At 52.1% G+C, this 12,273-nt stretch overlaps 1 protein-coding gene across 14 annotated transcripts in view; it reads left to right on the plus strand.

Annotated features, from left to right (window-relative positions):
* The window catches only part of ACAN (aggrecan), a 69,636-nt gene extending 58,273 nt beyond the window's left edge, over positions 1–11,363 (plus strand). For 13 of the 14 annotated variants that reach the window (XM_043921254.1, XM_043921267.1, XM_043921257.1 and 10 more), the window contains 6 exons: positions 2,383–2,496; positions 5,642–5,800; positions 6,191–6,273; positions 7,366–7,510; positions 9,780–9,962; positions 10,467–11,363. In XM_043921254.1, coding sequence (XP_043777189.1) covers positions 2,383–2,496; positions 5,642–5,800; positions 6,191–6,273; positions 7,366–7,510; positions 9,780–9,962; positions 10,467–10,543 — 761 coding nt within the window. In that variant the 3' untranslated portion in view covers positions 10,544–11,363. The remainder of the gene's footprint in view (positions 1–2,382; positions 2,497–5,641; positions 5,801–6,190; positions 6,274–7,365; positions 7,511–9,779; positions 9,963–10,466) is intronic. The other variant, XM_043921260.1, reaches the window with a different exon arrangement.
* Positions 11,364–12,273: the final 910 nt, after the last annotated feature.

Below are 12,273 nucleotides of genomic sequence, written 5' to 3' on the forward strand. Positions count from 1 at the left end.
CACCTTGTCTGGTGTCCCCAAAGTACAGCAGGGCCCAGCCCAACTGTTCTCATGGTTCCAGAAGACAAGCAATGTTCTAACTGCCTTCACTGAAAGAGGTGGGGCGAATCAGGGCCAGAATGGCTCTCCTAATCAGAGGAAGAGAAGAGGCACAGCAGGCCTGAGTGACCAAAGAGAAGACCCCACCCAGGATGTCCCACCCTCTCCATCCTGCTGACGGCCTAAGTTGCTCCAGTGCCACTCACAGGCTCTCAGGTCTTCAGGATTACGGCCCTGCCTTCCCTCTTTATCTGTGAATCTTGGACGCTGTATGAAACAGCTTCTGAGCCCAGGAAACTAGTTCCTTGAGTTTCAGTCCCTGCAGTCTTCTCAGATTCTGTGCCCTGGCCAAACATAACAAAGGAAAATGCACTGTCCCGGGGCTCAGGCCACCTGAGGGGGGCAAGTGATGTAAAATAAGCCTCTGGGGCCACTGGAGACCACCGGGCCTGACGTCCCTTGGGCCTCTGTCCTCCCACCCTCTCCCCCGTGGGTTGGCCAGAGGCCCCAGGGTTGATGTCTAGCTCTTCTTCCCAAGTGCCCCTCCCGCCCCTGCTCTGTACAACTGCTTTAGCGCCTACATTTGCTTAATACCCCCTTGCCCAGTGCTTCCCATCTCCCATAATGACGCTAATGGACCAAAAGACAACAGTAGAAGCAAAAGAGCCTCCCCCAGCTTCTGCCCAGCCCACCGGCCTGACCTATTGCTGCTACTGCTGCTGCTGAGAATCCTGGTGCATGCTGGGAATCCAAGTGCATGCTGGGATTTCAGCCCGTTCCTCCATGCATTTTGGTTTTGCTTGGAACAGTTTCAAACTTGGAACTGTTGGTTTCTAGCCCATGGTGCACAACTCCCTGAAATGAAATCAAGATCTTCGTGGGAAGAGAGACCTCCCTGAGGACTTGAGATTCTCAGGGCCTCTCATGGCACAAAACCAGCTAAGGTCTAGATAACATCAGTGTCACACTAATGAAGAGGATCCAGAAGAAAGTTCTTTTATCTTCTCAGAGGATTGACTCAACGGTCTAGTCTGTTCTTAAGAAGTAAGAACTAAGTCCTGGAACATATTTAGGAAGGTGCCTACGTGGAGACCACCCATCGACACATCAGGTCCTGAAGTTTGTATGAACATAGCTGTACACATCATGCTGACTTATAAGACAGTGGAATCTATTCATTCCAGAATTGTATGAATCCCCTGGAAAGAGGAGCTTCCAATACCTTTTGTCATGTTCTCAGAGGAAGGAACCCAGCAGGTGCCTTTGAAGAACGAATACGAAAAGAGTAGAAGGATCTTCTAGGTCTCTGGCTTCTCTGAAAGATACAGAAAGACTATATTAGGAGTTTCAGTTCTCATCTTGGCTAATGGATGAAAATTTGAGGCAAAGGCCAATGACTTCTCAGTATAAGTTCCACAAAGATGGATCACAAAGTACATCTTGGACCAGAAGAACAGAAGGAGAGAAGAGTCTTCTGGGGAACGAGGCTGATGGAGACCTGCCCGTATCCCAGGCTGGTGCTGGTGGGTGGCCACTTACTAAGTGCCTCGCCAGCTCCCAACACTGGTCTCCCACTGGCCAGGATGCAACCCTCCTAGAAATCATGATTCACTGGAGATGTCCCTGTTCTGAGGCCTTTGGCTGAAAGAGAAGATTACATGAGGAGATATTAGGCTGAATTTCTGTTCCATCCCCCCAAGATAACAAAGTTGCCTTCATCTTTATAAGATACTCTAGACTTTTATTTACTGAAGACAAAGAAGGTTCTGCAACCAAAAAAAAAATCTCGTGTGAATATTCCACACTGCCATTTTCTCATGAACCTGTGCTCTGCAAACCACTTCTAGCTTGTTTGTTCTAGTACTGCATGACCTTGTCCTCTTTCCTTGGTTCAAAATGACAGAAGAAGTTAGGGAAAGAAAGAGCTCTTACTAAGCTTCCAGTATTTGAATTCCAGCGTCCTTGCTCACTGCCATGTTGAGAGCCAATTCAGACCCCAAGGCCACTTGAAATATTCACAAGAGAAGACACCTGGGGGAACTCCAAGCTCATTCTCACAATAGGCCTTTGCCTTCAGAAGCCCCAGATCTCTTCACCCGCTGGGAAACCTGGCTCCAGTGCCCCAAGCTTGCCAGTCAAGAATCACACACATGCGAGAAAACCCTTGCTGGATCTTTGGCTCAGTGCTCCAAGATGGTGGCAGCAGCAGCAGCAGCAACAGTTCTTAGGAAATCCAGGGCTGTGGAGAACCGCAGGGCTGGCCACCCATAAAGAAGCTGCAATGCAATTGAGAAGCTGGAGTTGCGGGCAGGAGTCCTAATGGTGGCCCTTGGTTTCTTGCAGACATTGACGAGTGCCTCTCAAGCCCTTGTCTGAATGGAGCCACCTGCGTGGATGCCATCGACTCTTTCACATGCTTATGCCTTCCCAGCTACCAAGGGGACGTGTGTGAGATTGGTACGGCCGTCTCGGCTTCAGCTAATGTTACTAACTGCTGCACCCACTCTTCCTCCCTCACCCTTCCCTGCTAACCACAGGTTCTAGGCCCTGGCTGGACCCCCCACCCAAGATCCATCCAGGCAGCCACTTCTGGGGTCACAACTGAGAAGTCAGCCTCCCTCACTCTCACTCCTTCTCTTGCTGTTCCCCGCGGAAACCCTCCTCTGGTTCACTGGCTGACCTGACCGCAGAAGAGCCAGGCAAGCCGGGCCAATCTGCATTTTGGAAGGTGGGGCTCTGGGGGAAACTTTCAAATACTAACCTTCTCCAGGGCTGCCAGATGCCACCAGCAAAGTTGGTGCCTGCATCAGACTAAGAAGACAGAGCCGATTCCATGCATTTGTCTTGAAGGAAACTATGGGTGGGAGTCATTGGTCCTTGCTCTGGGTGATGGCCATGGATCCTCCCAACATGCCCATGGGCTTGTGTCTGCCTGCCTTATTGCCCACGGGACCTTAGTGGCCACTCCATGGCCCGGGGAGCCACCGCACCACACTGGCTAAGCTGACTTCTACTCTGGCAAGAGCTATGGTCGGCCTGTCTGAGAGCTCCCATGTCACCAGCATGCTCAGGTCACGCATGCACAGGGACTGCTCCGTGTCACCTTGTCATCGTTGCCACCACGACAGCTGCCATGTCAATGCCACTCCGGTCTGCACTTCCTTTCTCACTTCCTTGTGCAAGGCGAAAGGCTGGCCAGGGAGAACAGAGCCTCGTTGCGTGAGACAGGAGCTGAGCTTCCTGTTCCTTCTTAAACAATTTTCGTGCTTTTTTTTTTTTTTGGCCACACCATGCGGCATGTGGAATCTTAGTTCCCGACCAGGAATCAAACCTGTGCCCCCTTCACTGGATGAGCTTCCTCTTGCCAACCCCTCTGCTTCTGCATCCGGGCCAGGACCTGCCAAGGGGAGCTGTGGGCCAGGAACTTCCTGAGGCCAGACTATGCCTGAAGCTCTTTCGCCTTTGGTGTTTCCTAGTCTCCTCATCCTCCTGGGTCTCAGGGCCACCCCATCTCAGGAAAGCTTGCTGTTGCTAGTAGCAATGATCCACGCAGAACTGGAAGTGTTCAGCGGCCAAAGCCATTTACAATGAACCCTCAAGTTGTACATCCCAGAAGCTTTCAGACAGCAGCTGAAACTCCTAATCAGTGTGTGAAGATAGTTTTGGAAGGTTTCAGGCTGGTGGAGGAAATTCTGGACAAAAAGGCTTGGCCTGGACCCTCCTTCTCTGCAGCCTCCCATCCTCCACCTTCACCCCAAGGCTCCAAGAAGTTGGTGCAATGGGTCTTGCCTGGGGTGGGAGTGGAGAGTTACAAGGATTTTCTCCCCGTAATGCCAGAATATTTGCCACAGGGAGAAGAGTCTGGAATGTCCACGCGGACCCCAGCTCCTGGGTGCCAGGCCTGGCAAGGAGGTGCCTGCACAGGGCTCTGCTTCTGATGCAGCAAAGAGAGGGTGCTGCCAGGGCCCCGGAACTGGGCCCCGGGCCTGGGCACCCAGCTGAGCAGGGCTGCCTGTCTTCTCCCATCCAGTCCAGCACTCACCACCCCCAGCGGATGCTTCCAACCTTCCTATAGCCCTGAGCCTTCTTGTAGCCTTCCTGTTGCTTATTTCCTGTTGCCTCCTGGAGTCTGTTGCTTATTTCCTGAGAGCCTCCATTTTGCAGGACCCTGGCTCCTCCCGGCTCAGCTATTCCCTCCAGCTTTGCCAGCCCAGCTCAGCCCTCAAGCCCCAATTGACCCCACAAGTCAGCCCTGGGATGATGTCTGTGGCTTCCTCAGGTGCTCAGTTATCACTGAGGCCTCTCTGCCTTTCTTTCCAAACCCCTTGGGGGAAGGTGTTGGTGGCAAGGGCACCAGCCACCTCCTCCTAAGCGCTTCCTGCTGCTCTGCCTCCCTCTTCAAAGACCGCTGGCCACGAACTCGTCTCTCTGTGTCTGTCTTCCAACCCTGCCAAGCAGTAGTGATCCTTTCTTCCTAGAACTGCCCGACCAGAAGGCTGCCACACAGCCTGAGGGGTTCATGGCCCCACACTCAGCTCTAGGGCCCTAGGGACAGTCCTTCACCTGTGAGACACCAGGGGAAGAAAGAAGAGAGGGTCTTGGAATTCCCTCTGTCCAGTGCTGTGCTGGTAGAGACTCTCAAAGATGATGTGTAGCACCTGCCAGTTTCTAAGATTCAACACTCCCACGAGGGCCAGGGCAGCTACCAATGTCATACCACTAAAGGCCGAGTTGGGGGGCTTCCATAATGGTCCAGTGGTTAAGACTCCCTGCTTCTACTGCAGGGGACATGGGTTCGATCCCTGGTCAGGGAACTAAGATCCCACATGCCTCACGGAGCAGCAATAAATAAATAAAAATAAAGGCCAAGTTGGGAAGACACACGCCAGCTCTAGCACACCCCTGCCTCTGTCTGTCCTTCTAGACAGTTCCAAGAGCTCCAACTCAGTGCTTTCTCCTGAACTCAGAACCTGTTATCAATATAGATTTAGGGGGAGAGAAGTCCCTCTTCTCATCCGCCACCAAGAAATAACATGAAGAACCAGGGTCTCTGGGTCATGGACCCCAAGCCAGTATTGTGTGCTCTGCTAGAGCCAACTCTGATCAAAAGACTGAGAGGTCTGTGTCTTCTTTGGACCAAAGTGGACTTGGTTCTCCTCCTCTGTCCCCACCCAAGCTTCCATTCTATGCCCCAAGCACTGCCTGCTCCTGCCACCTGCACACACTCCCCCGCCGCCCCCTCTCTCCCTGAAGCCCCTCAGAGTCTCCTTAAGTTGTCCTTAAGCCTCAATACCTCCTACCTTCCCACCTCTTTTTACCTGGCCTGCTGAGTTCTGCCAGTCCTGCCAAGCAGGCATCAACAGGAGAAAAGCTTCGGGGATGGGAGGCGATATCAGAAAAAGAGCGGGTCCCTGGCATTTCCCAGAGGCCTCTGGGGGATAAGGGGCGGGACCAGGCCTCCTGGCTTCCCACTTGAGCCTCCATCCAGTGGGGCCTCTCCCTGCCGTTCGGGGTGTGACGCAGAAGGCAGGGTGAACACAGGAATCCACCACCCCTAGTCAGCCCCCTGGCCCTCTCCTCAAGCCCCTGCCCTGTATTGCAGACCAGAAGCTGTGCGAGGAGGGCTGGACCAAGTTCCAGGGCCACTGTTACCGCCACTTCCCCGACCGGGCAACCTGGGTGGACGCCGAGAGCCAGTGCCGGAAGCAGCAGTCACACCTCAGCAGCATCGTCACCCCCGAGGAGCAGGAGTTTGTCAACAGTGAGTGTGGTGGGGCCTGAGGGGCCCGAGAGGGGAATGGCCACGCAAGCCAAGGGCCTCCCTGGCCGGCAGTCAGTGGACTTGGGAGGGAGGGAAAGGGGGCATTTCCACAGGCTGAGGGGCCAGCGGCTCTGACTGTACCCAGGACAGCCCACAGTCTGTCAGTCAGCCTCAGACTAACCCTGTCATCAGTCTACGTCAGCTCAGGGAGGTGGGCCCAAGTGCAACGCAAACATGCACGTATCAAGGCCCTTGTCAGGACCCCGGAGGCAGGTGGCATGCTCCTAAGCACCCACCCAGCTCCTGGCACCCCTCCGTCCCCTCTGTCTCGATGAACTCAAGTTTCTCCCAGATACCTTCAGGTGCCCAATACCCACATCCTTTCTCCAGACAATGCCCAGGACTACCAGTGGATCGGCCTGAATGACAAGACCATCGAAGGGGACTTCCGCTGGTCAGATGGACACACCTTGGTGAGTTCTGCTGGCACCCAGGATAGTTGGTGGCCCAGAGAGAATGAAGGAAGAACCCCAGAGACAGACACGTTCAAATCACATGCAAACATTCACTGAGCAGGTGCTAGACCAGGAGCCCTGAAGTCGGGATTGTGTCTTGTTCATCTCACCTTTAGAGACTAGCCCAAGGCTGGACACCTGAATAATAACATGAAGGGAAGGGTGGGGATGAGGAAGGCAATGAATGAATGAGGGCAGATCACCAAGAGGGTATGTATGCATGCATGCATACATGCTCAGTTGCTTCAATTGTCTCTGACTCCTTGTGGCCCTATGGACTGTAGCCTGCCAGACTCCTCTGTCCATGGGATTCTCTAGGCAAGAATGCTGGAATGGATTGCCATACTCTCCTCTAGGAGGTCTTCCCAACCCAGGAATCGAACCCATGTCTCCTGCATTGGCAGGCAGATTCTTTACCCACTGAGCCACCTGAGAAGTCCCCAAAAGGAAGGTTTAGAGAGGTTTCTTGCCCACAGAGCACTAGAGTCCACACAAGGAGGTAGACAGACAGATAGAAAGCAACATAGATGCCAGTTGAATAGTATACATAGTAAATAATGAAGATCAGCAAAGGACCTCAGGGAAGACTTCCTAGAAGAGGCAAATGTGAATAGGGTCATGGCTCTGTTATGGTCATGGGGAAGAGGAGCAGCTACATCAGAGGAAAGGGGCCTCGTTTGTCTGCAGTCAGGCTAGAGGGAGAAGCCTGGAAAGGCAGAGTCTGAACATAGGAACAGTAGCTCTACCACCAAGTCCTGCCCAAGCCTGGCAGCCTGGTGACCATCCCCGCTGGCCCATATGGAAGAGGAGATTGGCATCAGCTCATTAACAGGGACTGTGAACCCGGGGTCTTCTGAGTTCCTGACAATGACCATAGCCTGGCGGTGTGATCAAGTTCTTTGGAGGGCCTGTGAGTCCCATGGCACCACCAGACTCCCGGCAGTCTTTGCACCATGGCCAGGAAGGGGCTGGACAGGGAGTGAAAGCAGGGGTTAGGCAGGCTGTCCCACTCCTGCCCTCTGCTCACCCCTTCCCCAATCCCACCCACAGCAATTTGAGAACTGGCGCCCCAACCAGCCTGACAACTTCTTTGCCACTGGGGAGGACTGCGTGGTGATGATCTGGCATGAGAAGGGCGAGTGGAACGATGTCCCATGCAATTACCAGCTGCCCTTCACCTGTAAAAAGGGCACAGGTAAGTGGCAGCTTGGGAGGGGTCCCACGAGGACAGACTCAAGACCCCAGGTTCCTGCAGTGTGACCTGGGCCACGTCACCTGGACTTCTGGCTGCTGGCATCACTCACCTGCCCAACTAGCAGATTGGAGCTGACCTGGGGGGCAGGGGCCTTGCCCCATGCCAGCATCCCAGAACCAAGGGAAAGGCTGACCCACTAGGGACAGGGAGAGGGTGAAGGTCACAGGCTAGAGGACAGAGCCCCCTGCGCACACAGTACCCTGGGTATCAGCACAGAAAGTCACCCACAGTTGCACATTAGTTGGCAGCCTCCCTCTCTAGGATCCCAAGTCCATCAGTCACACGAGTTGGAGTTGTCAGGCCTTGATCCTTGGCTTTGAGTCTGCAGACTTGGAGGTATGGCTAGGACGCTCGCCAGCTGTTCCTGCTCCTGGCCTCGTGCCCCTCCCCCTCCCCCCAGCCTCTTATGGTTTCTCCTTCCCCTGAACCGCCGTTTTCTTTTTTTTTTTTAGCTGCTATCTTTTTTTTTTTTTCCATTTATTTTTATTAGTTGGAGGCTAGTTACTTTACAATATTGTAGTGGTTTTTGCCATACATTGACATGAATCAGCCATGGATTTACATGTATTCCCCATTCCGATCCCCTCTCCCACCTCCCTCTCCACCCGATCTCTCTGGGTCTTCCCAGTGCACCAGGCCCGAGCACTTGTCTCATGCATCCAACCTGGGCTGGTGATCTGTTTCACCCTTGATAATATACATATTTCGATGCTGTTCTTTCTAAACATCCCACCCTCACCTTCTCCCACAGAGTCCAAAAGTCTGTTCTGTACATCTGTGTTTCTTTTTCTGTTTTGCATATAGGGTTATCGTTACCATCTTTCTAAATTCCATATATTTGCCTTAGTATACTGTATTGGTCTTTATCTTTCTGGCTTACTTCACTCTGTATAATGGGCTCCAGTTTCATCCATCTCATTAGAACTGATTCAAATGAATTCTTTTTAATGGCTGAGCAATATTCCATGGTGTATATGTACCACAGTTTCCTTATCCATTCGTCTACTGATGAATATACAATGGAAAAAAGACAACCTCTTTAACAAGTGGTGCTGGGAAAACTGGTCAACCACTTGTAAAAGAATGAAACTAGAACACTTTCTAACACCACACACAAAAATAAACTCAAAATGGATTAAAGATGTAAATGTAAGACCAGAGACTATAAAACTCCTAGAGGAGAACATAGGCAAAACACTCTCTGACATAAATCACAGCAGGATCCTCTATGACCCACCTCCCAGAATATTGGAAATAAAAGCAAAAATAAACAAATGGGACCTAATGAAACTTAAAAGCTTTTGCACAACAAAGGATACTATAAGCAAGGTGAAAAGACAGCCCTCAGATTGGGAGAAAATAATAGCAAACGAAGAAACAGACAAAGGATTAATCTCAAAAATATACAAGCAACTCCTGCAGCTCAATTCCAGAAAAATAAATGACCCAATCAAAAAATGGGCCAAAGAACTAAACAGAAATTTCTCCAAAGAAGACATACAGATGGCTAACAAACACATGAAAAGATGTTCAACATCACTCATTATCAGAGAAATGCAAATCAAAACCACAGTGAGGTACCATTACACGCCAGTCAGGATGGCTGCTATCCAAAAGTCTACAAGCAATAAATGCTGGAGAAAAGGGAACCCTCTTACACTGTTGGTGGGAATGCAAACTAGTACAGCCGCTATGGAGAACAGTGTGGAGATTTCTTAAAAAACTGGAAATAGAACTGCCATATGACCCAGCAATCCCACTTCTGGGCATACACACCGAGGAAACCAGATCTGAAAGAGACACATGCACCCCAATGTTTATCGCAGCACTGTTTATAATAGCCAGGACATGGAAGCACCCTAGATGTCCATCTGCACCGCCGTTTTCATAGCCCATTATCACAGCGAAGTCACAGCCAGTCTGCCTGGCCCTCACCCTCTTTCCCAACCCTTCATCCTTGTATTCACTTCCTGATGCTCTAAATCATTGAGGAGCCCAGATGTCAGAACCAGTGGCTTCCAGATTCTCAGTGCAGAGTGAAAGTGCCCCCCCACCCCAGAGGCAGGGCTCATGGCTGGGTGTCAAGGCTCCCTGCCCCTTCCTTGGACTCTGAGCTGGCTCCCCACAGCCAGGGGGACCACACCAGCTCATCACAGGGCATCAGGGGAGACCCTCTGAGAGCCCTTTCTGAAGGATGTTTGCCCCTCAGTGGCCTGCGGAGAGCCCCCCGTGGTGGAGCACGCCAGAATCTTCGGACAGAAGAAGGACCGGTACGAGATCAATGCCCTGGTGCGGTACCAGTGCACCGAGGGCTTCATCCAGCGCCACGTGCCCACCATCCGGTGCCAGCCCAGCGGGCACTGGGAGGAGCCTCGGATCACCTGCACGGACCGTGAGCATCACCCCGCACAGCGTTAGATCCGGCCAATGCATCCTCCTCCCTATCCCCCACTGCCAACACCATTGAGGGCTCTGTCACAGATGTCCCCTGCCCCCCGGGAGGTTCACTTTCACTGAGAGGGGGAAGGTGAAGGCGAGTGCCCTAGTGGCCTTTTCAACACCCGCCCAAAGCCCCCTGTTATCAGTCGCTCAGTCATGTCCGACTCTGCAACCCCATGGACTGTAGCCCACCAGGCTCCTCTGTCCATAGTATTTTCCAGGCAAGAATACTGGAGTGGGTTGCCATTTCTTACTCCAGTATTCTAGCCTGAAGCCCTTTAGCCCAAGGTGGTTTCAAGAAAAATCAAAACCAAGAAGCAGCTAAAACCTCAGGCTGCCTTCATGAGCCCATGGTTTCTACAGGGAGGGGATCGACAGAGAAGGATTGGGGGAGGCTGGGCTGGCCTGCTTTCTTCCCAGGGTTCACCCAGATTTTTCCATTTCCCTTGCACCCCAGCCACCACCTACAAGCGCAGACTACAGAAGCGGAGCTCACGGACCCTAAGGAGGAGCCGCCCCAGCACGGCCCACTGAGAGGAGCTTCCCGGACATGCCCAGGATGCTGAGCCCAGAAGCCTGGCCAGGCTGACACCCCATCCAGATGGTGTCCTCTCCTTGTCGCTTTCTGTCATATAAGGAATTCCATTAAAGAAGAAAAAAAAATAAACCCCACATTGTGTATGCACCCGCCCACCCCACCCCCAAATCGCCAAATCTGCATCTAATTTTCCCCCCAAATGCCAAAGCAAAGCAAACGTATGGTAACCCGTGGACTGGAGTTTAGAGACGTTCCTTCCGTCTCCCGCTGTGCCTTTCCAGGGACCAGCACAGGACAGGGGGAGAAGGGAAGGGGTTAAGTTAAATAAAGAAGATTATTTTTTGTTTCCTGACTTTATCCAAGAGCAGTGCAATCGTTGGTTCTTTCACCTCCAGGGAGAGCTAGGGAGGAGGGAGGAGGGGCAGAGAGACCCGAGGGCTGAAGAACTCTGGAACCGCAGCTGAATGTATTGGATAAGATGGAGTTCATCTGTGTCGGGGAGAAGCCCAGGGGAGAGGGGGAGGCTTCCAGCCCACTGAGAGAGCAAGCCATCAAGGGATCTTCGAAGCATGGGGGTTGGGTTCCCTCCAAGGGTCCCTCCTCTAGAGCCCTCTCACCTGGGCCTGCCACCCGAGCAGGTGTCCCTCCCGGCAGGGCTGGGCCGGGGGGCACCCCCTTCCCGGTGGGGGTGTCGCCCACCCCCCCCCACCTCTCCCCACCCCCGGGACCGTGCAGGCACCAGGGTTCCGTGCACCTATTTATATTTTTGAAAAGTAAAGATTATGATAATTATAATAATAAAGACATTGGAAGAGATCTATTTCTTTTCTTTTCCCTTCTTTTTTCTTAATTTAAAGAGAAGGCAATCATGGTCCAGGGTCTTTCTTAGGAATGGGGGCTGTAGGGACACATTTTGATCAAATGACTCTAAATTTGTGCGAATCCTGTTTGATCAGAAGGCCTGGGACAGTCACACCTGCGGTGCTCTATTCTTACATGAGTTCCTCTCTGTGTATGTGTGTATGCATGTGTGTGTGTGTGCATGTGTGTGTGTGTGTGTGTGTGTGTGTGACAGCCAAGAGGTGCTGTATATGGATCTGTGAGTTGGCACGCTGTCAGAGAGTAACTCAAGTCAGACTTCTGGCCACTTTCCATAGTTTGGTCCTTTGATTTACACTGTTTGCTCACACAAGAGGAGTCGATTTATAGAGTGAGTCCAAGAACAGAGGCAAAATCAAAATTTATAAGAGGGAAGGAAAAAACTGCAGACAGTCTGGGAATGGTGAATCTTGTTTATACATTTTTGGGGTCAAATGGGTTAGCTAGCCACTAGCACAAAGGTCTGGGCATCCTGCCTGTAAGTAGGCTGTAGGTTATCAATGAAAACGCTTTCAATTGTTTATGGATTTCCTCCAACAGACCTTGAGTGGAGCTGGGGTGTGTGTGCCAGACAGTTACCATCTGCCAGCCTCCTCCCTGGAAGGTCAGGTTAGTGCCACTCCCTCATCACACTTGCTCAATGGGCACTGATTGTGTGTGAAAGTGTCTGATGTTGGTTGTAGACGGTAGAGTCGCCCTGCAATGCAGGAGGCCCAGGTTCGATGCCTGGGTTGGAAAGATCCCCTGGAGAAGGGAATGGCAACTCACCCCAGTATTCTTGCCTAGAGAATTCCATGGACAGAGGAGCCTGGTGGGCTATGGTCCATGGGGTCACAAAGAGTCAGAC

This window comes from Cervus elaphus, chromosome 13, assembly GCF_910594005.1.
Source record: "Cervus elaphus chromosome 13, mCerEla1.1, whole genome shotgun sequence".
Classification (NCBI taxonomy): Eukaryota; Metazoa; Chordata; class Mammalia; order Artiodactyla; family Cervidae; genus Cervus; species Cervus elaphus.